The sequence below is a fragment of the Gavia stellata genome, chromosome 8 (assembly GCF_030936135.1).
Source record: "Gavia stellata isolate bGavSte3 chromosome 8, bGavSte3.hap2, whole genome shotgun sequence".
Taxonomy (NCBI): domain Eukaryota; kingdom Metazoa; phylum Chordata; class Aves; order Gaviiformes; family Gaviidae; genus Gavia; species Gavia stellata.
The window spans coordinates 22,766,383-22,790,983 of record NC_082601.1 but is presented as its reverse complement, the minus strand read 5'-3'; the positions used below and the strand labels follow the sequence as shown (position 1 = coordinate 22,790,983).

General features: G+C 37.3%; 1 protein-coding gene across 1 annotated transcript in view; it reads right to left on the bottom strand.

The window, feature by feature from the left end:
• The window catches only part of LOC104256985 (collagen alpha-1(XXVIII) chain), a 36,681-nt gene extending 17,874 nt beyond the window's left edge, over positions 1–18,807 (bottom strand). Inside the window, exons 1-18 of the mRNA XM_059820543.1 lie at positions 18,651–18,807; positions 17,303–17,871; positions 15,597–15,617; positions 14,067–14,126; positions 12,835–12,888; positions 12,495–12,539; positions 11,641–11,667; positions 11,305–11,349; positions 10,617–10,661; positions 9,920–9,973; positions 8,616–8,684; positions 7,866–7,934; positions 5,899–5,967; positions 3,665–3,733; positions 3,157–3,225; positions 2,997–3,065; positions 1,776–1,844; positions 491–562 (exon numbers count right to left, since the gene is read on the bottom strand). Of these exons, the coding sequence (XP_059676526.1) occupies positions 491–562; positions 1,776–1,844; positions 2,997–3,065; positions 3,157–3,225; positions 3,665–3,733; positions 5,899–5,967; positions 7,866–7,934; positions 8,616–8,684; positions 9,920–9,973; positions 10,617–10,661; positions 11,305–11,349; positions 11,641–11,667; positions 12,495–12,539; positions 12,835–12,888; positions 14,067–14,126; positions 15,597–15,617; positions 17,303–17,871; positions 18,651–18,807 (1,632 nt within the window). The remainder of the gene's footprint in view (positions 1–490; positions 563–1,775; positions 1,845–2,996; positions 3,066–3,156; positions 3,226–3,664; positions 3,734–5,898; positions 5,968–7,865; positions 7,935–8,615; positions 8,685–9,919; positions 9,974–10,616; positions 10,662–11,304; positions 11,350–11,640; positions 11,668–12,494; positions 12,540–12,834; positions 12,889–14,066; positions 14,127–15,596; positions 15,618–17,302; positions 17,872–18,650) is intronic.
• Positions 18,808–24,601: the final 5,794 nt, after the last annotated feature.

The following is a 24,601-nucleotide window of genomic DNA, read 5'->3' as shown; positions in this document are numbered from 1 at the left end:
ACGGCAAAACTCCCCCTGATGTCAGTGGGCCCAGGATTTTCTTCCCATATTCAGAAGCAACCATTGTAAAACTCTAGGTGGAATGCATGAAGTAGCATGTTTCCGTAGTGATGGCTGAACACTCTGAGTATATAATCTTTAAATATATGGAGTTTCTGATTCTAGGAAAATACCATGATCAGAAGGCTACGAAAGGTTGCCTGTAGCAATTTTAGTGGTTTCCCTTCTGAGTTGCAGGGCATTTGATGGATTAAAAAAAGCCAGCAACTGTAAACAAGATAAGACAATCCCCCACCGAATAAAAAAAAAAAGAAAAAGAAAAGTTTTCCCTAAAAAAGTATGTTTGAAAGAGAATTTTTTTCACTGAAAAATGTGCTACTTTTCCCCTTGTCCATGAGCATTCTCTCTTCTAGGTTTGTGTATCAGCACAGGGAGGACAGTAGGAATGCTTGGAGGAAAGCAGGTAGACTGCAGGCAGAGATGAACCAACCTTTTGTCCAGGGGCTCCATCTTCTCCTGGAAGACCAGGCAGACCTGCCAGTCCTGAAGGGCCTGGCTCACCCTGACATGAATAAAAAGTAAGTCCTTCTATTAAATGCAGACTTGGTACTATTCTTTCTCTGAATCAAGGAAATCTATTTTACAAAGTTTACTAAACTGTATATATATTTATAGAAAACATTTATGCATATGAACCCAAATCTTGCCAGTTTCTTGTAAAGACAACTCTTATGTATCTGGAACTATCCTACTGTCTGATTGTTTGAACTGTGCATTTTATCTATGCAATTAATATTATTAGCTATTAATGCTCCAGCTCATTTTTAAAAAATAATGCCATCATTTCAGTAAGTGGCAGCATTTGAAATGAATATCAGATAGAGCTGACTGTGACATATGATTGACATCTTGCTGATGAATATCAGTGCAAATCTATTAATGGCAGTGGAATTGTCATCGGCATATTTAGGTAAGGTTCAACAGCCTGACCTGGTTTTAGACGAAATGGGATCGTTTGGGTCAAATGGATTCACTCAGCATTACCATATTTTGTGAAATTAAAGAAAGAAATTGAACAATTTCTTTCCTTTTCCAACCCCTGTCCCAAATCCCTAACAAACAAGATCAAAACCAAGACAGCCCTGTGCCTTTCCACTATCACAAAAGTACTTTTTCATCTGTTCCCATATTTTATGTTAATCTGGCTGTTAATGACATAGGGACTGGTTAGTATCTTGGTTACTTTAGCACTAAGATAATCTGGTTACAGCTTCCTCTCCTCTAAGGAGGTGTGCTTTCTGTCTAGTAGCACAGCTTGTTTCCCATACAAAAGTGTGAGGATGTAGCTGCAGCTCTGTTTGAAAATCCTGTGTGAAAAGGGAAGGAGCAGCACAATAACCACTGTTCAGTACTTTTTTTCACCAGCTCTGGCTATAGCTTAGCTTATGCTGGGGACTGCAAGTTCTGGCAACTGTTTAGTATTCTGGATGGTTGTCTGGACAGAGCTGTAGGTGAGCTGTATGCAACACTGACTTGAGCATGGGACAGACATGTGGAAATTTTCACTCACAATAAATCTTAGTACTTTTGTACGTAACTGGTGTGTTTAAAATGTTCTCATTTCTAGAGGTTATTGATAGCCTGTGTTAAATATTTTAAAGACTAAAAACCTAAATTTTATTTCTAAACCTATTTTCAAGTGCCTACAGAAAGGATACTCAGAAAACACAAATTTAAAAAAAAAAAAAAAGAAATTTCCTCTATTAACAATGTACCTTAGAACCAGGTTCTCCAATACCTCTTTCTCCTGGCACTCCAGTCTCTCCTGGCAAGCCTTGTTCACCCTGAAGTAGAAATTCTTTTTTAACAGTGTTATCATGGAAAAATATAAAAGCATATTCTTGGTTGCTTATATTTGAAGAAAGATTAGTGTGATATTGTCTTTAGTATGATCTGTTAAACCCTCGGTCACAAAGACTGTGAATCTGCAGCATGTTTTGAGCTGTCACCAAAAAGTTGTTGGTGGAAATGATAAATGTTATAAATCTATAATGATATGTCCTTGTGAATGTTTCCTGCCAAAGTAGCTGATACTTCAGGAGCATATCTGACATCCACAGGCAATTCACCCTTCTCTTTCTTTTTGTCAGTGGTAAAGCATATCCCTGCACAATCACTTAAAATATAAGAGGTGATCTCTGATGCTGCAAAATACTTTACCTGGCATGGACCCTTGACACACTTAGACCTCTAGTTCCTTTATACTATGCTTTAATAGCCTTCAGTCATTCAGAACTTCATCTGTCACCTCTTTCAGAAAATCACTTTAAATCTCCATTCCAAACCCTTGAAGGGTGATGTCTTTCATTAACAGTTCTGTATTTGCGAATCAGTCAAGGCTAAATTATTCTGACAGTTTTCCTTCAGAAAGGTAATCTTCATTATACCTTGGACCATTCTTAACTGCCAGATACAGCAAATACACAAAGTCAGGTGAGACAACAGGCAGCAGGAGTTACAAGGAAGGCAGCTAACCTGTAAGGTATGTATGTATTTTTCTGGAATGGAAAAAGTACAGTGAGGGTAAAAGATGATATTGAAATTTTGGTGTTCTCCTGTGTTAAGTGCAACTAGTTTTTGGAATTGATTCACTGCACCTGCAGCAAGTTCAAGGCAGACAAGCCTTTCTATGGAAATGTATTGGACAAAGTGCAGTTCATTGTCTGATACATAGTACCTCAAAGGTTCTGTGGTGAGCCAAGCCAAAACCTAAATAGATAGCTATGGCATTGGTTTATCAAGGCTTTTCAGTGGAGTAGGATCTGCTGTACAGTTTAATAATATTAATAAAGAAAATAATTTCCTGCAGCTATGTCAATACTTAGATGGGTGTTCAGCACTTTAACAAGCATAAGGATAGAGACAGACCATTTCTTAATCAGGAAACATAACAGTACAAACAGCACAGTAGCTTTTACTTAAGAAAATTCTCTAACCTTTGGTCCAGGTAGTCCCTGCCCTGGTAGCCCTCTAGAGCCGGGTGGTCCTTTTGGGCCCTCCACTCCCTGAAAAGATTCATTAAGTAATTACCAAAAATAAAATATTCTCTGTTACTACACATTTAAGTGTGGGTTGAGGGGGAAGTGAAAACTGCACCTTCTCTCCTTGAATTCCAATTCCAGGTAATCCAATTGGCCCAGGTAAACCAGGAGGACCGAATTCACCCTGACAAACAAAGTGCAATTGCTTAGTTGTGTAAAGATACAGAAACAATCTGGGACAGCTCCCATGCTAGCACATGCTGACTTAACCTCTCGAAGTCAGTGAAACTGGGGATCTGACCTTTTATCTTTCATATATGCATTTATTCCCTGCTGGTTCAGTTGAAAACAACTGCTAGTCTCTTTTTCCCTTTCTAAACCATAACTTTCCCACAGATTCAGATGCTTTTTGTAACATTTCCTATTTTAATCTGAAGAGATGTTAAAAATAGGTGGGGAGAGTTTATTTGGCATAAATCTCTCTACAAAATACCTTATTATCCAGGGCCTATTGTGGGTTCCTTGCCTCATTACACCTTTTGTAGTGAATATCAATGCTGTATTCCCCATATTATGTAGATTTATTGGCACTTTGTTCATCCTCTGGTGTGTTTTCTGCTCACCTTTTCACCTTTTATGCTGATGCCTGGAAGTCCACGAGGGCCTTTTGGTCCATCAAAACCACGGTCTCCCTATGTGAAAAAATAATGTGTTCTTAACTATAGAAACACACAGCTGCTCTCTCTGAAGTAACTAGAGATACTGTTTGCACTGTCATCATGAAAACCAAAATGAGAAGAACCAGAAAGTAGCTCCTGGATCTGTTTTCCAGGATACCAAAGAGGTCATCTTTTCAAATGAGCTTGCTCTGCAGTTTGAAATTGCTGATGAAGTAGCTGAACAAGCTTCTTTTTATCTTTCTGCCCAGCTCAATTGCTTAAGGTCCTGTCCTGCTTCCCCCCAAATCAATGGCAAAACCACAACTGATTTAAATGTCAGCAGGGCTGAGTAATGAGACTAACTGAAAGCTGAATTCTGCTTATTTGTCTCATGGGTTAATCTCTTTAAAGTGTGGCAGTGAGAATCTGGCTTTTACTAAAAATTCTGCCAGAATAAAGACCAGGTGAAACTGTATTGTTATAGAAGTCTATTTGTAAATGTCATTGTCTTTCTAAATGTTTATTTACTAAACAATGGTCTTGGGGGAAAATGCAGGTTACTAAAAAGGACACAAATATTGTGCTTTCTTGTACTTCTGTTAATAAAACATGTAGAGACAGGTAGTTGGCTTGTGTAAATTGTCACAGAATCACCCAAGGCAATGAAGTTATGCCCCAGCCAGGTCTTTTCTCTCCCTAGTAACCAATTCCATCATTTTAACTTTGACTGAAATACATTATGTGGATTTCTGTTTAAAATAACATTCTTTACTCCTGATGCTTTGGAACACCTGCCTTCATTTTCCTTTTTACTGAACTGTGAGCTTGTAGTAAAAATGTTATGAAGAAAGCAACTGTAAAATTTGCTTTAGATTAACAAATCACCTGTTTAAAATGTGTTTAAAATCAGAAAGCTGACATACTTGGCAGCCATAAAGAGGATTAGAGATATGTATAGACATGCTTGGCTTCAGGTCAGACTTGGCAGTAAAAAGTAGTACATTTTTTATAGAATCAAAAGTTCCAATAATACTGGCAGAACTCCATTTTGATTATTTTATTCTGCCTATCTCAATTGCTCAATAGTTTTGATTAGATTATGAATTCTTCTGTACTTGTTGCCACTGTGCATTGTTGCTGTGCTTTACTTGTTAGTTGTAGTGTTTCTTCCCACATGAATTGGTATTTCAGTGGCAATGGAGTGATTTCTAAACACATTTTCTTCAAATCGTTTTTTTGTTTGTTTTCATGCATGAGGTCTGCTAAGCAAATACAAGTCATCAAGAATGAGGTTAGATAATTTACATAATTCATCATAAAATATGTACTGGATGTTTGAAGATATTATGTTGCTAGCAGCAGTCAAATTTAAACCTATCTGACTACAGTATTGGGCTAAGCAACAATTCTAAGATTTTTAGGAAAGGGACAATTGGGGCCTGCATCGGCAAAAGAATTTTTTATGGTTTTCCCAACCAAAATTGCCTTGGTGCATGCATAAAAATGAGTGAACCATTTCGTTGTTTATTTAGCTCATTGTACAAGCTGTGTCACCTCGTTATTGTAACCAAAGGTCAAAGTGACAACTCAGCCTGGGAGCTGGTTTTTAGTGGGCAGCAAAAGGAACTAGCAGTGGGTCTAGTGAGTCCATCCATGTAGGTGCAACTACTACTGTCAGTACTTCCACTGAATCTGAAAATTAGTAACAGCAGCTTTCTTTTCCCACAAACTGAATTCAGAATTCTGCTAAAATGCATAAGCCAGTGGCTGAGGTATTAAAGAAGCTTAGAAGCTTGTCTTTAGTGAGAGCAAAGATCTCTATGTAGAAGGATTTAGAAAAAAGCAACAACAAAAAGATAAACTTTTCATCTAGGAATCACTTTTATAATATTTTATTTAAAGTCATATGCGCGAGGCTGTTTTAAAATTATAGCTGGAATTCTTTCCAGGCTTAGATCCCACAACTCAAGCGTCAGGTGAATTAAATACTGGTTTTACAGGCCCCAAAGACTAGCTGTGCCTAGAAGTTGTGTTTGGACTAAATGAATTCTATAAAAATGTATCGAGTTAATTGATGCCAAATTTTAATATTAATTTACGAGCTACTTTCTCAGATTCCCATGTCTGCTATGGACTTGTTTTGTCATGCACTCATTTAATGGTGCTGCTCTGGTCTTAAAACCCTTTAACTGCTGTACCTTTGCTCCTGGAAGCCCTTCTCCTGGTGAACCTCTTTCTCCTTGAACACCTTGTGGTCCTTGAGGCCCCTGTTAACATAAGTTTAAAATGGCCTAGAGTATGTATTAATCACTCAAATCAACAGCAGCATGTTCTATGTCATTGTCTGTTTTAAGCATGTCTTTAAATGTTGGTGTAGTTATAACCTCTTAAAAATAATACAGTAATACGATATTCACAGTGAATAAATGATGAGCATTCTGGCCTGCAGCAATAACAAGGCAGAAGTTTTACTTTTCTGATTACTTATGAATCACAGGTTATGTAGCTAAAATTCCTATTCCTTACACTTTTGAAATCTTCACTCCCTAAACTTTAGTTTGGCTTACAAATTGTTACTAATCCTTATAATGTATCAGTGTAATCATGAGAGACAGGGGGAACCAGATTAAAGACCATGCAGAGTACTACTGAAGAAGATGTATCTGTAGAGAGATTTGACTGTAATTGGTGAAGAGTATAATAGCGTGCCCTTCTCTTTTTGAAAGCAGATCTGATAGGAGCACAAGGGGCAAGTAAGACAACTAAAACTTTTCGCTAAATGTAAGTCAAAAACCTGTGCATATTGAGCCTGCTTCACAGTGTTTTCCTGCATCTGTTTTTTTTCCCTCTGATTTATTCCTTGAGATTATACACACATCACAGAATGCTGGTAGATTTGGCTCTGCATAGCCTAAATATGCTTCTGCTTCTTCTGCATCGAGCTTTAGAATTATGCCTAGTTCTTAGGTAAAGATAATTACACTGCATTCAGCCATACTCTTCTGAAGCAAACACACTTTAAAGTAAATTCTAAAAACACCTTTAGTATATTTTTTTAAAAATCAGAGTCTCTTGTTATACCAGTACAGCTGCTGTGGCTAACAAAGATGCACATCACCGGCACCTCTTCCTCCACAAAGTGGCTCTTTTCTCTATGCTGTTACTGAAGAGGCTCAGGAAGCATTACTGCCCCACTTTGACTGACTGTCACAACTGGCTTTATTAGTAATCCTCTTTTCTTTGGGCTCTTCAACAAGAACACATTCCTCTCCAGTAGTGTATTTTCATGCAGGTTTCAGATCAGTCAGTTCAGTTATCAAACCATCTTTCTGTTTTTCATGGGAGCACCTCTTCAAAATGATTATTACAAATTTTTCCTTGTCAATGGGGAAAAGCTACTTGTGAAAAAACTGCACAAAATTTCCCTTGTGGTTGCACTAGGGGTCTTTCATCCAGGCAATGAGAAATGAATTTGAGTCTGCTGTATTGTAAATAGCTCAGTAAAAGGTGCTGTCTGATGCCATGAAAAAAAGCAACCATAAAATTGGCTTACTGATTTTCTGAATTACCACAAAGAGGTTGAGTTTACAACTACCAGGAGGAGGAAGGGAAGGAAAAGAAGGAAGAGACTTCAGAGCCAAACCTACTATAAATTCTGAAAGTTTTTTTTTTTTTTACTTCTCCCTCTGTTATCTCCAGTAAATGTAAACTGTGACCTGGGACCACTTATGCAATCTGAATGTCTTTATAGAGGTTGTTTAGGTATGACTGTTTCTAATGTTACAGTGGTTGAAATGGAGTCTCTCCCTTAAAGCCATGCTGATGTTAATGTTCTAATGATACTGAAAAGCAGTCAACTTTGAAGTTACCACATGTGGATTTGAAACTATCAGGGGACAGATTTATTTAAATATTTATGTGGTTTTGCATAAGGTGTTATGTTTTGGAGACTAAGATAATTAGAAAAGTTAAGGAATTGGAACCATTTACAGTTTACTGAAGGAAATGAAAGTCAGACAATGCAGTATGTATGAGAGTAAGAACTAGTGGAAGAAAGAAAAGAGATGGTATAATTTAACACACATATATCCCTTTTAACAGGGAAGCACTGAGAATTTTTCCTTTCTGTCCTGCTTCCCTCTCACCAAATGAAAAATAGACATACCATAAGTCCTGGCTCACCAACTCCGGGTGGGCCAACAGGGCCTGGTCTTCCTGTCAAACCGGTGTCACCCTTCAAACAAAGATGTATTTTGAAAATGCCTGATTTAGGTATTTGTATGTGTGCAGCATATAACAACTCATCAGACATTCTGTACTTGAAATACTTGATGTAGGAGAATACAGGAATGGCAGAGAAAATCTGAGTGTCCTCAGAGTCATACAGCATGCAAGTCCCAACAGACGTTGAAATTGCAGTTTCACAGCATTAGGGGACAGCCTCAATTCTGCATTTGAGAGAAGACAATGTTGAATCTAAACGGTTAATTATTCCCGTCATATTCCTAGCACATTATGTATCACTTATGGTCCTTTTCCAAGAAGTCAGTATTTCTGTCGTAGTGTTTCTGTTTTCTTTATGCTGGTCATCCAAACCAACAAGCCTGTTTTTCACAGGATAATTTTTGTTTAAGACTATGTATGCATTTTTACTCAGCCATACACTGCTCCGATTGAGTTATGTCAAGCGTAAGGACTACTGTAAAAAAGTCCTTTAAAGTACATACTTAAAATGTACTTTTTTTTTTCCCCCAAACAGTTTTGATCAACTTACAAAATACATTTCCAGTTCCATAAAAACAGCATTTGGGAGCTTGAAGTTTCTCATGTATCAGCAAGTATATTATCTCAGCTGTCTCAGTCTTCATTCTTACCCTACAATACATGTAATATAGAAGATGAGAGATGCTTGTACCTTTGGGCCTGGCAGTCCTATTCCAGTCTCTCCAGGCAAGCCAGGTGGCCCAGGGAGACCTCTTTCACCCTTTTCAAAGAACAAAAAACCAAACAGTTCTACTTGTAAATTGGTGTCTAGGGAAATCAGTTTAACTCAGTTTGTAAGTTTATTTTTTGTGTATCCTGAATTTCAGCCCATTGGAATTGTCTTACACAGTACTTCATCTATTCACCCTTTCAGAGCTTCAAAATTCCCTTTATTTCCTGTACAAAGTGATACCAGATTAAACAAAGGGAAAAATGTTTTGTTTCATGTGGGATATAAGAGTTTTGACACCAACTGCTCTATGCCTCACTGTTGGCCAGCAGGTGCACAAGAGATATCAAGAGAGATATGAAAAGAGATAATGTCCTTTATAAACTTATTTTCAAGTTTTTCTCCACAACAATATTCCTTTCAGTAGCTGAAGTACCCATTAGGCTTGGCTGAATTACTGAATTATTCAGTCTTTCTGAGAAGCAAAGTGTAACTGTGGTCTCTCTTAATGAAGTTAAAACAGTCCCCATAATTGTCTATAATACCCAGTGATATTTGCATCTTCCATTGAACTACTATGATAAAGATATCAAGTAATCACAGAACCACAGATTGAAGTAATCTCCATTGGTATACCTGGAATTTACAGTGGGGTAGGTGAGAAGTAAATCCAGCAAATCTTAAGGATTTAATAGACGTAAATAATACGTTTTTCAAACAAACAAACAAAAAATATTTTATGTTTACAGAGGGGACTGGATCTTGCAGTGAAGCACTGGATGATTTCTGTGGCCACCTTCAGAGGGCCCGTTGCAAGACTGTGTCCTGAATTGCAGTCATCCTCCTGACTTTCAGATATCTTCTGCTGAGCATCAGTAAACAGTGGGACTACTAATTTTGAGCTATAGAATTCTTCTTGAGAATGTACAGTTTCAAGAGAAGAGTTCGTTTGAGATCCCAAACAGAATTTCTGCTTGGCACTTAGGGAAAAATATAGTTTTAAATTGAAAACTGAAGAAATGCAATGCTACACTGCTGCTAAGTAATATTCTGTGATGGTGCCATACTGGAGTGTGATTTGGACCTGAATCCAATACAAAGAGCAAATCAAGACCTTTCTTAGGAACCTTGTAGAATACAAAGAGTATATGATTTGCTAGCAATGTCACATTAAACTGGATCCCCTACAAGAAGGGTATGGGATATAAGGATAAAAGCATTATTGTTGTGAGGCTGTATTAATACCTTTTAACATCAAGAAAGAGAAGAAATAATGCAGTTCTTGCCTTTGATCCTTGCAGGCCTTCAGGCCCTTGATCTCCAGATTGTCCTTGTGGACCCTATTAAAACAGGAGTGGTTTTAATGAGATTTTTCAAGCTTTCAGAACAATGGCAGCTTGAAAAACAATCTCCAATTTGCTGTGGTCTGCATGAAAATACGAGTTACAAACATTTCAGAACTGAAGCTTTGCTTTCTGATGCATATATAGATTCAGCTACTTAACTTAGTTAGAGCTGGATCTGGTAATCAGGGGAGAGAATTTGGCTCTCCCTTTATTTGAATACAATTAAAGGTAATCTATAGTCAAAATTTACTGAAACATCTATGAGGGGCTAAGTTCATTGGCTTTCAGACCAAGAGTATTGGGATGAAAAGAGACTGAAGTGTTTCCATGTACTTCTGTGAGATAATGAAATAGTTAAGACACTGAATGGGAAATGAGTGATTTTGTCTTTTATGGAACTGTATTTGCTGTGGTCTTTGAGACTGACTGAATTATAAGGATGACTTATTTGTCTAGACTGCTCCTCCAAATTCTTGTTAATTTTGCTGTTCAAGAAGGTAGATTTGGTTGCCTTGAACTCAGTGACTCAAAGATTCCATGATGGCTGTGGTATGATACTATTTCAGAGCTTTGCATCCCAGGGAACCAGGTATTGTTGTTTTCATAGTTTTGTTTTTTTGTTTTTTGTTTTTTTTACCTGTAGCCCTCTTGTTCCTCTGGGGCCTACTGGACCTTCAGGACCCTGAAAGGCAAGTGAGAAAAGGATACATTTATGTGTATTTAGATTTGGTCAAAAACACTTTCAGGTAACTTTTTACTAAGGCATCTTATTTAGAGATCTTTACACTAAAATAAAAAATAAAATCAAGAGAAGCTCAGCACCCAGCAAATGTTGAATAAATATTTTTAAAATGGACTGTGGTAATCAGAATACAGAGTAAGAATGAGCAGAGTTAATTATCAAGGACCAGTAATCCAGGATTAAACTCTGTTTGTTTAATTTAAAATATTCACGGCAATTATACACCAAATCTTGAAGATTGGTGTTAGAAACCTTGATTTCATCTTCACCTCTCATTTCCTTTGCTTACTACTTCAAGCCTTCTGCCTGTGTTAAAATCAAGTAGAATTTTACCATTGTTTTAAACAAGCTTAGGCTTGGGCCTTAAGAGGAATCACATGAAAATATAGAAGTGGCTGAGAAAGTTACTGAAAATGGTATCCTTGCTTACTTCATTTTTTAAAACTGTCCATTGTTAATTTCCCTCAGCCTTAGAATTAATATTTACCTTAAATTTATCACCATGGTTGTTATTCAGGGAACTGTAGTTTTTCTGTATTTTAAATGTGTTTCCTGAAAGCATAACAACTTTGTGGCTACTTACTCTGTCTCCTTTTATCCCTGGGATTCCACATTCACCTCTTTCACCCTGGAAAGGAACAGGAATAAATATTTATGAGGTATATTGAACATATCATCCTTATCCTTTGGGTGCTTTAGTTGAAAACCTAAATGTTATTCTATTCATGACATATTATAGCAATTGTGCTGTGAGTTCATTGGGGAAGGGACACATCTTCTATTAGAGCTTGTGCAGCAGCTGGTAAGATCATGTTATTGTTCATTACTAGTATTTATAAGAAATACAGCACTATATATAATAAATAATAATAGCATAAAATATCTATATATAAGCAGAAGTTCTGACTAAAAGTAGTACCTTCTCTCCTTTATATCCAGATTTTCCCTGGGAAAATAAAAAAGCAAAGCAGGTTGTAAGGATATATAACCTAAATGTAAGAATGCGGGTAACGGTGCTATTAACATTCTACTCTCTCTAGAAAAACAGCATTTCAAGTTATAATGAACAATTAGGTAGAAAAGGTGATCTCTGATAAACATAGCAATATGACTCTAAATACTGTACCTACTGGTCATGATAGATGCTGTTGTATGTGTGAACAAATATTATGAAAGTGTTATTTTAGACTGGGATTTTGATGATGTAAAAGCAGATCAGCTAGAGTTCATATTTCCATCTTAGTGAGAAACACACTAAAATAAGAAAGCAAGAAAAAACTCACTCATTAAAAAGGATGTACTGAATAAATAAGAAAACACAGAGTGATTCGTATGTGAATGAATTCAGAGTTAAGCACTAAGAGGCTGGTCCTACAGTTACTTCCTATATGTATTTCATTCAACTTTTTCATTGCTATTACACACTGGATCCTTTATTTGCCAAATGAAAAATTTAAACTGACCCATAAAGATGCAGGCAGAGCGTCAATTTTTGTAACGTTCTCAGATGATCATATCAGAGCTTTTCACAGATTTTTAGGAGCGACTATATAGTATTAGAGAGTATTTTCTAGATCACTCTTATAAGAAGGAATTATTCCCTTTCTTTAAGCAATGATAATGTTTTCAGTTCTTCTAGTGTTTATGCATCATTAACTGGTAAACCAGAATTGAAATTTGCTCTTATAATTAAAAAAAAAAAAAAAAAAAAAAGTGGTGTTTTGCCTTGAAGGAAGACTGCTCATTGGAGAAGGGAAAAAATTCTTTTTTTACCTCTGTTCCATCTCGTCCTGGGATTCCATTAAGACCTGGCTCCCCCTATGAATAATCAAGATCAGTGAAATCAGGATAAGATAGTATTGTCCTGATTATCTGAGTAGATATCTCAGTGCAATATAGGAAGCATACCAACTCCCTCTTTTTACACTCTGATGATTTTATACGTTAGATATAAGATTTTAATTTGTAAAGAATCTTAGTTTTTACTACAGCAAAAGGGCATAGATGAAGTTTAAGAAATTCACAGGTGGAGAGTACATGGACACTATTAGGATAGTCTTTCCATATTAATGAAGTACCAAATCTTTCTCCTAAATCCGAAAAATCACATCACCTTTGCTCCTTTCAGGCCTGGAGCTCCATCATCCCCAGTGCGACCCTTTTTACCCTGAAAACAACAAAATAAAGTTCTTATAATATATATTAGTCAAATAATTTTATTTTACAATATATACACTTTTTTTTATATTTAGGATATTTGCTTCCTATAGATTTATTTTTACAATCTCTGCATTTACCATAACCTTGAAATTGAATTTCTGGGAGCAGCAGGACCAACTCAATAGGCAGCCATTTTTCTCTTTGTTGTAAACAAAAATTGTTCAGGTCTCCTCTGAAGAAAAGAGGTGATCAGATGTTTTTGTAGCTACCCAGCTTGCCGAGTGCGTGTTTTATTTTCCTTTGAACTCTTTGAGGTGTGTGCTTTTGTTTAAGAGGTACTTGCACTCTCCAAGTAAAGACATAGAATAATAACCCAAACAAACCTACTGTTTGCACACAAGAGGTTACATTTTCAATTAAAGTGTGCTGTACTGTGCAGGATAAAACCAGTGTGTATTTCTGTTTATGTATGTATAGGATGCTCAGGTCAAAAGGATGAGGATGGGCAGATCTCTAGGTTTCTGTTTCAAACTCTGACACTGCCCCTTCACCTTAAGGAAGGGGTATAAGGTACTATGGTGTTTTAGTTAAATGTTAGGGATATAATATCAGACCATTCAACTCCAAGAGTTGTTTTTGAAACATAAACCCTGCAGTTTAGATCACCAAACCTTGTATGAAGCAATCCCCTAAATTTGCTTAGGGGTTCTAGTTATAAGACTATTCTGGAAGAAGTCCAGTCTATTTTAACCTCTTTACAAGTCCCTTGTCTCAATTGTTCCTAATGCTTCAGCCTCTTGCTTTCAGAGAGCTTTTCAGATACTAATGTTTGATTTGGGGCTAGTTAGGTCCATCTGGTCTGGTTGTCTGATTGTAACAGATGAATTCTTGTTCTACACAGGAAGGTTGTTCCTTCCTGCCTTTTAAAGTGGTGTGGCTAAAAGGAGAGCCTCACCACATCACACTGTTCTTTTTTCAGAGGGACTGTGTCATGGCATTCTCAGGTCTCTCTGTGCATTTCCTACTGGTGTGACATTTCCATGCAATGTAACTATGGAGGACTACGTATTGAACTTTTGTTGTCTCAGGATTTGGGTTCAAATAATTTCCTAAAAACATTCCAACAATGAAATAAATCTTGATTTATACTATATATCAGTTATTTGAGAAATGACAGCTACTTACAGCAGGGCCAGGAAGGCCTCTTTCCCCCTTCTCACAGTTACATGTGGCAGCCTGGGGACACTTTGAATGAAAATAGTCCGAATCAGCACATTTTAATAAAAGAGATAGAAAACACATGAACATTGCTTTTAAGTTACTGTATGGCTAGTCTGAGTACACCAGTAATGACCAGAAGCCAGTTATATTTACATGTTTTACAGAAATCTTTTAACTGTCAGTTTACCACTCATCAGGAATGTGGCCTCCTACACTCCAAAAATCCGTATCATTCCTACTCCTGAAATTTCAATCATCTCAATAATGGCTTTACCTCCAAACTCTTCACAAGGTCGGATTATTGGTACACTGTGTCTATGACTGTGGATTTGTTTTGATTACTAGTCACTCTAGAGATAGCCAAGATAATGGGGTAAGAAAACATCTTACATCCTTTTTCCACTTTACTCCACTATATGTAGGATAGACTATAGTTTAGCTCTAGCTTGATCTATAAAAAAAAACCTGTCATGGATGTATACTTTTATCTAGTTAATGCAATTCATTATAATAGTTTCTAATCTTTCTTTTTCATCTGTCATCTCTACTGACATGTGTCCCAGTCAGACATCATTATGGTATGTAGTTATGTGATTTTTAGGATCTTCTTGAAACTTTAAAACCATTACATAACACAGAATTATTAGATACTGGGGTTATTTTTGGAGGAGGAATAAGAAATGTTGTTTTTATTTTTGGTTTTATTATTTATTAAACCTCCAGTCAGCTTGGAGATGTCTAGAAGTGAAGGGTTTAAATATCATTCTTACCTGAATATCCCAATTAGTAACAATACGTTTTCCAAGGATAACACTGAATGTCTTACTACTTCAGGATTTATTTTGACAGAGAAAAATCAACATGCCAGTGCAAATGAGTGAAAAATAAAATGCTTCAAGTTTTGCAAACACTCATAATATTTAGCAGTTTCCCTGAGCTGCTCATCAGAACAGCGTTTGCCTGAGATAACTGTACCTTAAGTAGGACTAACATCTTTAAAAGGAAAGTGAACTTTATTCCCCTCAAAATGGCAGCCAGACCTACCAATGACTGCAGTCAGGGAGACACAGTGTGGACAAACTGGAAAACTGCAATGGTGGAGCTTTGTTCGAGTTCCATCCCTTTTTTTTAACTCTATCACATAGGAAGAACATTAAGGGCTAGAACTGCACCACATTCAGCTGTGTCATTTTCTTATCCACTGAGTTTGTTGGATGACATGCCGAGACATATCAGCAAATTCTTGCTAACCTGAATACTCACACATTGTTCTTTTTCAACTTTGAAAATAAGGAGGGAAAGTAAATGACATTAGGATAGCAAATCAGAGCTCTGCCCTGCAAATACAAAAGCATGTTTTACTTGAAGGCAATCCGATTAGACTCAATATCTAACCAACTTCCTGAGCTATCAGTTTTCTTGAGTTATGTTTCCATATAATTGTAAATGTCTATACTAAGCAGTAGTTCTGTACAGGAAAAAAACAAACCTTACCTCTTCCTCAGACAGATCTTTCTGTAAAGACAGATATTCAAAACAACATTAGAAACTTAAAGTCATAGTCCAGCTCTACAGGAAGGACACTGAAAGATGTTAAAATAAATTGCTTCAGCAGCTAGTTAATTAAATTATGCAATTAACATATTTACTAACATTTATTAAGCTTTAATTTCTGTGAAACATTCTAGTAATCTCTCCATTCTAAAAAAATAATTTAAATAATTTCAATTCCTATTATTGTTGGCTGCAAAAATCACTGACTCTCCTTGTCCAGGCTAATTTGCTAAAATTACAATGGTAAACAGACATAAACCAACACAGTTAGCTAGGTATATGGGAACAATGCACCCAGAAACTACACTGTTTCCAAAGTGCTGAATAGCAGCAGCTCTCTAGTAGGAGTGAATGATACATACTCTACACTTGCAAAAATCAGAAGCTCTTCTATGCATACTATTAGGCACACACAAAATGAGAACAGTAAGAAAACCTTAGAAAAGATTTGACTTTGACAGTCATCACATGAAGTTATCATCATCGAATTAGCTCAGTTATTTTTTAGAAGATCTCTAGAGCTGAAACACCCACAGACAATACATTCCTCCCACTTTTCACAACTGATGTAGTCTCTTGAGAGGACATAAATGTGTTGAGCAGCAGCGCAGTGCACATCTCTAAAATTCACATGTATGCGCATATAATTATGCCAAAGCCATTATTTAAACCAGACAGCAGCTGTGTTCTCAAAAGAGGGCACCTGAGGACGGCTGCTTGTTTGGAACAGGCAAAATAAAGCGTGTTTAGTCACTTGAGAGGTGGTTGTTGTGATACAGAAAGCAATGGTAATACCAGAGAAGATGGGAAGGGTGGTATGCAGGGAAACCAACACAGAGTGGCAGGCTGTCGAACTGAAGGACAGACAGGAAGGCCAGCTTGTGTACATACTCTAGGCCTGTATGAGATCACTTAGGTGTCAGTTTCATTGCAGAAGTGTCCTGGTTGTTATTCATATTTCTATTTTATATCTTTGTGCATGCTCAGATCAGGACTTCATCCACAGCTTGTGTCACCAGACTAATAGGCTAGAGGATAGCTCTATTCTCCATACTTGGCAGGGAATGTTTTTTATAAATTAAATTCACATTCAGAAAAGAGGCATCAAAGCAAAACCTCAAGCTCAATTTACACATTTTCTCTTGATTATGTAGTAGGTTTTCCATGGAAATTTAAAGATGTCTATGGCCAAGTTCAGATTTTATCTAAATTGATATATCTTTATTAAGGTCTACATATTTATTTTCACTTCTGCAAGACTTGCATCTTTTTTGGTACAAAAGGCAATGTCACATTCCTACTTGCTACAGAAGAAAGCACTAGGATATCAAAAATGGGTTGTTTTTTTAAGAAAGGAGGTTTAAAATACCTTTCTTAGGAGGAAAAACAGAGATAAAAATAACTTCACAACAGATCTCTTTAATTCAGTTTCCAACTTCAAATATTTTGGCTTGCAAGATCTGAATGGTGGGGAGAGAAAGGAAACCTGTACTTTGTCACAGTGGTCTTATTTGTAAGTAAGTGGGCCGCTTTAATGCGTAAGAAGTACAGGTTTCTTCAACAGCATAAGCATTTTAAAATATTGGAAATAAGACCATTTTTTACATATGTTCCTATAACTATTTCAAATTCTTTCTCATACATACCATTTCTTTGACAACCTTCTCCACAGTTTCTTTCTCCTGGAGGTTGAAAACGAACCTGGATGCTGGGACGCTGGCCAGGAGCCGGAGCTTGGCAGCATTGCTAACCTCCTCAGCCACTCTGGTCATTCCCATTGTGAAAAATACAATTCCTTGGTATTTAGCATCAGCCGTAGCTGCAAAAATATCTGGGTTTCTTGGATGGTCGACTCCATCGGTGAAGAGCACAGCTACTTTTACACTACCTGGAGTCCCTTCAGTCATGTAGAGTTGTGTGAGGTTAGTTATAGCGTAAGTTGTGTAGGTGCCGTGACCTATGTAGGTGATGGGAGCAATACGGGATTTGAATGCTTCAGGACCTTTCCAGTCATGGAAAGTTTGCTCTATGAAAACAGTGCTGCTGTACTGAAGTAAGGCCATCCTCCAGCTAAGGGTACGTCCAGAACTAAGCTGCTGACTTTTCATTCTGTCTACTGTTTCCAGTACAAATTTTTTCTGCTGTTCATGATTATAGTCCTTAGCACTTTCGGAGCTGTCCAGTAAAAAAGCAATTTCCAGAATGCAGTCTTCATCTAGAATAAATAGGTAGGTAGATGAGTGGAGTGATTTCATACTAAATCTCATTCTACCCTTACCCTTACATGTATTTTAGGTTTCAAAAGTGGGAGTGCAATTATGGACATTTTTGAAAACATCTGTGATGACAAGTGTGAGACCCTCATGAAGACAGAGCATATAGAGGCTGAGGAATTTGCTCCAGAACAGATGCCCCAAGGAATAAGAAACTGAAGGTGAGGTGATGTCATGTAGTATGAAATGAGGAATGTGGTAGTGGTTTTATACATCCATTCTGTCCTCTTGCCTGGTGATTCACTGAATATCCTACCAGGATGAGGACTGGGAAGGTAGAATTAATCTATAGGAATAAGACACCGAAACGTAATTGGACAGAGCTAGATTTTGTCCCTGGTACTGACACTCACATCCAGTGACGTGAAAGTTTCCAAAAGCAGGATCTGCAGAGTATTAATTTTCTGAACTACTGATGACATTACTTCTATAGAAATACAGTTATATGGGCTATTATTCTTGTTGTGACAGTAACAGGCTATCAGCCATATCATAAAAAAGCCCAGAAATAATCTCCTTTTCTGAAATACACAAAAGGGGAGGGAAAAGATGGGAATAAAAAGATAAAAGTGCAAAAATAAGGCATGTGAAAATGTAGGTTGAGACAAGCCCAGCTGATTATAAGCAATATCTTAGAGAGCAAGTTAGCCATATAGTCCAGAATCCAAATAAATTAATCAGGTGAAAAAAATCACACCTGTTTTAAAATAACAATATTCACCTTGATCACTTGGGCTGGGATATTTTTCTACAGTATTTGACAGAATGTGTTTAGGTTTTGGTCTTCTCAATCCATATCTTTTTTCTTCCCTGAGATTTTCTGCTAAAAACTCATGGTGTTCAAGTATCCACAAAAGCCACCAGAATCTGAAGAACATCATTTGTTTGGTTTCTGTTTCCTAAACAACACAAATAATAATACAGAAGTACAGCAGTACGAGGACAGTAAAACATTATTCCATTTTGCTTCAACAGGTTGCTTAGCAGGCTGTATTTTAAAATATAGTCCCTAAAAACGAGCTGATTTTACTTCTTTTGGTAAGATCTTCTCCAAAATATGTAATCAATAGTAAGCAGAGACATACTGGAGTGATTTCCAAGCATAGTGCATATATAGTTCTAGCACATGAAAAACTGGAGACAGACATTTTACAAACATACTTCAGTTCTCTCTCATGGCCTGGTAGTGTTTGTACAACAAGCACTTCTCAGAAACCTTAACCTTGGCTCTACCCATGTGGATGCAGTGTGAATCCCAAGTGTAATTCGCAGAGGTGTTTCTCTTAAATCTGCTTTTTCCAGAGCTGGCATGGAGAGAAGGAGGTACGGAGGCAGACCCGAGTTTTTCCCTGTTCTCTTTACTTAAGAACGGAGAAACATGCATACTTCTTGCTATCACAGCCCCCCTGTCCTCAGCAGTTCTACGGAACAGTCATGGCCTGAGGGTGCTGTCCAGGTATGAAGGTACCTGCTGTGCAACCCTGGGGACATGTGGGCCCAGAATGCTGAGCCCAGGCTAGACAGCTACCTATTGATAGGACTTTCTCCTTCTGCAGGGACTGGAGCTGTTTGTCCTGGGCTCACCGACGCACCCAGAGCTCACAGGCTGCTTAGGGACTGACAAGTGAGTCCTGCCCTGCTTCGGTTTCATTGTCATGCCCCTGCAAGCTCTCCCCAGGTAGGCACAACGCATAGCAAAAGGGTAGCTCAGTGGCAAGCCAGGACTGAGCATCTCACAGAAGTCCCTAACACAGCCATGTCTGCAAGGTTTCTCAGCTCCTGCTAGTTTAGGGCAGGAATTCTGGTGCCCACAGACACAGAGAGGGCCCTTACCTCAATGTTCCTAAGCAAAGGGCTCTGCAGAGATGCAGGATGCTGCCCTGGGCTTGCTGGCAGCTGCGTTGTCCTCCCTGTGCTGGATGCTCTATGAGGAAAGGAGGGAGAAGTTGGGCTGCAAGCTCCTGTAGGAATCGGTGTCATGTGTCAGGAGGGGCCAGCAGACAGAGGCAAGGAGAAAGGGGAAGAACAGCAATTCTGGCTCCCTCTTGTCAGCACCCACCCACTCGTCTCCACCTCCCCAGGCTATGCAGATGCATCAAACGTTTACTTCACCACAGCCATTTCCACACATAAATCCTCATCCATACTTGCGCATGTATGGAAGAGGGCTGTCCTCACCCCAGCACACTTCCTTACACACCAGCCCAGTTGTGTTCACTCTCTTCTCCCATCACTTTCACACACCTTTCACCCCCATACTTCCACACATCTGCCACGCTTTGGCAAGGCAGCTTTTGGTACTGGCCATCATGTTTTCAACATCATAATAGCATTCCATGTCTGTAGGATCCCTTTCAGACCTAAATGAATCTCCTTATAATGAGGGATTCCTGTTACCACTGTAGTAGAAAGATATTTCCTGTCCCATGGACTGGGCCAACTGAAATTTCCGTTGCTGGTGAGATTGCCCAGCATGAGGAGGTCAAAAAAGACAGACTATTCTGAAAGCCACACAGTTTCTCCAGGCTTGTCTGTCACACCTATCTTTTCAAAAAATGTAAAAGTTAGAGAACAAGGACTGATACGTAGTATGATGCCTTCAAAATATAAGCTAGGTGGCTATGGATCCTGAAGGCTATCTCTTTTACCAGTGATTGCAGCTTGGCACTTAATTATTCAAATATCCTCAGAAAGTTTTTACAAATGAACATATTAAACAAGTAGCTCTTTTCCACAGAAATACATACCTTTTTCTTTCTGTGGACCCATAATTTTCCACCTACATGCACACAAAGGGGACACAATGCTAACTGCTGTCCTCCTTTCCATCTTAAGTGTCCACCAGCTCAGCTCACTTATGACAGTCACAGCTAAGGAGGCTGAGGGGATTGTGGGGAAAGGATGCAGCTTTGGCTCCAAATTAAATAGGCATGAGGGACTGGTAGGACAACTCAACTGGACACAGAAGCCATTTGCTATGATTCTAACCCTGTTTTCTGTTTTCCATCTTTGCCTGTAATTAGTGCTAAATTGGTGAACTAGAATGGAAGAAATGCAATTTTACATATTGTACAGCTGCTCGTCCCTACCTAAGCTAAAACTAGCTCAGATAGAGCTATTTTTGCTACATTTAGAGCTACGAAAGAATCTTCTTTCAACGTTGGAAAGAATTCATGTTTATTTCTCTTCAGCCACTTTAATTTTTCCATGCTTACACTGACATATTTAGATTTTTATTAAGGCAAGGAATGAAAAGGCAATTTTTTGCCCTTTAGAGAATACAAATAATATGGTGTTTAACTGAAGTAGATACAATAAATCTCACGTAGCCCCTAAATCTTAATGAGAAAAAATCTAATTCTAGCAAGAAAAAGCATGTTAACTATGATTGGGATTGTGTGCCTCCCATAAGCAAAACATTGTCATTCTTTCATTTTCACTGCTAATTCCTACCTTAAAACATAGCTGGCAAATAATTTCTTAATTAAGTAACTATTCTGCTCATATGTTTAGTAGCAAGTTCTTGGCTTCAGGATATTTCCTTTTATTAATGAATGATGTTTACCCTCAGGAGAAATTTTTCTTGTCCAGGTGCAACTTTAAAAGCTTAGTGGGGCGTCCGCATTTTTATACCTGTTTGCGTGGGATGCATGCTCTTATTCTGTCCAGAATTCCAGGTATGTGACATAGCGTACAGTACAGTTCTAGACTTGCAGTCTTCTGAAGCTGTGATGTTCTCAATACCTGCACTATTCTTATGATGACAGTTCATCAAAACCTAAATGATACCAATGTAAAATATGTATGCATTGATGCATCTGAGATAACTTTTAAAAATAAAAATTAACAGCAAGCTTTCTTGCCTCATTTACTACAAACTTTACCAAGTGCTTATTTAACATTTTAATGGCATTACATTGTATGTATTTTTTAAATAGAGTGTCTTAAAAGCGATGATTAGGAACATTCATGCTGTTGTTTAAATGTTACAAATTTACTGCTAGAATTCATTTTTTTTGTAAAGGAATAAAAAAGTTTTGTATTTTATCTTAAGGAATCTAGACATTGGATGCTTCAGCACACAATTAATTACGTTTCTATTCAGCTACTATTTAAACATATTTAAGTATCTTTGATGCCTCTGGGAGATGACACTACAGACTTGCGTACTTAGTTGATTAAGCTGGGCCCAGCTACCCCAGCTAATACATGCTTCCACCATGACAGTAGTTGGCATTAAGATTGGTAATCTTTGCGGGAGTCAAAGACTGAAATTAATATAAAGGCTATGTTACAATTGCACCAACTGAAGCTGAGGTCACAAATATTGCTGCATGTCCAGATCTTTGGATTTTTTCCATCACTATTTGAAATCCAAGAATTCTCAGCTGTCTGATCTCAGTATTTCAATCTGAGAAAAGAGGCCTAACGTTTTTTTGAAAGAATAAAGGGGTATATGAGAGCTATTTAAAACCACAGCTAAATAGGCTATACTCAATCAAAGGAAATTCCTTATCACTTTAGAACCATGAGGAGAGATATCATGAAGAAAGATACCGTCTTTCGGCAAGTGTGTTTAAGCACTATTAATTCCATTTTTTTGCCACCTCAATGTGAATAATGCACATATCTTTTCTGCAGTGAACTGTTAAACATTACGCACATTTCACACAATCTTCTTCTAGTGTTTCATGGCCTCAAGATAGTCTTGACCATTTAACCTGACTGCATCATGCTGTAATGGTATTTCAAGACTATTTATTTCATTATACTATACATGTCAGTACATGACCAAAAGTGCCCAGAAGAAACAAAAACCTACCTGACTTGAACTCGTAAAATAATGAAAGCACACCATTTACAACATTTTGAATCCTGATATTAAAAAGTAATGTTATAAAGAATGTGGTTCACAGTCCCGTAAGTTGTATCACATGTGTGAACTTTAAGAAAAACAGTTCAAAAGTTCAAATACTCAAAGTAATTGAACAAGAAAATTTAAAAAATCAAAACTTAACTTCACTGAAGATTGTGTCTTAAGAAGAATAAAATAGAAACCTATATTTTACATTTTGACTGAAAATGTGTTTTAGTGGATTTGACAGCTCAGGATTCAGGCTGAATAGTCAGCTGAGTACGGTAAGTCTTGACAAATTGACTTCTATTTGCCAACTCTTGTGGCTGCAGTTTTAAAAATTTTTTAATGTGGACCTATGTTCTGTGACAAAACCTGATTGTTCTGTATGAAAAATGATCTCTTAATGGCACAGCCTTATAAAAACTGATAATGAAATCTTGGCATACACGAAGGTAGTGGCAGAACTATTGATTCCAATGAGGCCAGGATTTTGTCTTCGCTTTTTGGTACAAATCTTGAGCATGTAGTCTGAAAGAGCTGATCAAAGCAAATCAGCTTTATTGTGTTTTCATCTAAACTCACTGTCATGGAAAATGCTGTAAGGAAGGCCTTTGATGGCAAAGAGTTACTCTTTGTGTAGCTCCCAACAGATTTTAATGAGTCTTTGGGACTAGAGTGGTAAACATGGCCTTCTCTTTTGCAGCTGGTATGAACCTGTCTCTCCATTTTCCCGTTTTTTAATATTGCTCTTCTGCAACATTTTTCAGGAGGTGCAGCAAGAAAACGTAAACTCTAATGAGGCATAGAAGGGAGGAGGCTGTCTTCAGTAGTTTCCCATTTTATCTCTATACAATACAGCCAAAAGCTCACTCTGAGCATTTTGGTGGTAAGTACTCATAATCTGTCTGTGTGTAATATCAATAGATTAGCCTTTGTTTTGTTTTGAAGATATTTGCTTATTTCTACTTTTATTCTAATAGTTCCCCTTTCATTTTTAGTTTCCCTCACTAAGAGATATTTTCCACCTTACAGCCTAAGTATGTGGAAACAACACATCTATACCTGAGTAACAGTTATTTTCAAAAGTATTTGTAGCATTTGGCCTAATAAGGGAATGAAAGCATATATATAAAAGAGTACAGATAGATTTTTAGCATTCTAAATATTTGACTGAAGATTTGATGGTATTAAACATTTAACTAGATCAAGAATACTCTTAAAATGAAAACTAAACCATATCTTAAAGATTTGATTTGCTACATTGATGCCAATGAAAACGTACTTAAGAAATTATTTTGAATTTGCTGTTGCATCTCAGTTACTTCTCATTGTAAAGTATACTTTGCACAACTATTTTCTTCCACCTGCCTGATTTTCAACAGCATGATAACTGTAATTAGCAATTAAAACTATTCTACACTGTTCCTTTCTAAATACAGTAATTACTTTTTTCAGGAGTGGAAGCTCATGTATTTTGATGGAGTTGCAGTAAAAAGCAGATGCTTTAATCTCACCTAGCACATTTAAAGACGATACTGTTTGATAACTGGAAAAGGAATTACTCTGCTGGAAATATATTTAGCAAGTTAAAGCATGCTGCTGTATGTAGTACACAGTATTTTGCAAATGAAAATGACAGAGTTTTGGCAGGAAAAGTCAAGTTCCATACAGTTCTAAAGTTGTAATCCTTTTAATATTGGGAATAGATTTTGCCTTCCGGAGAGATGATTATTTATAGTGTTCTAAACAGACAAACATTAATCTTACAACCATTGTTGTCAGTGTAACTCTAAACTTGCATAAATGTCAGAATT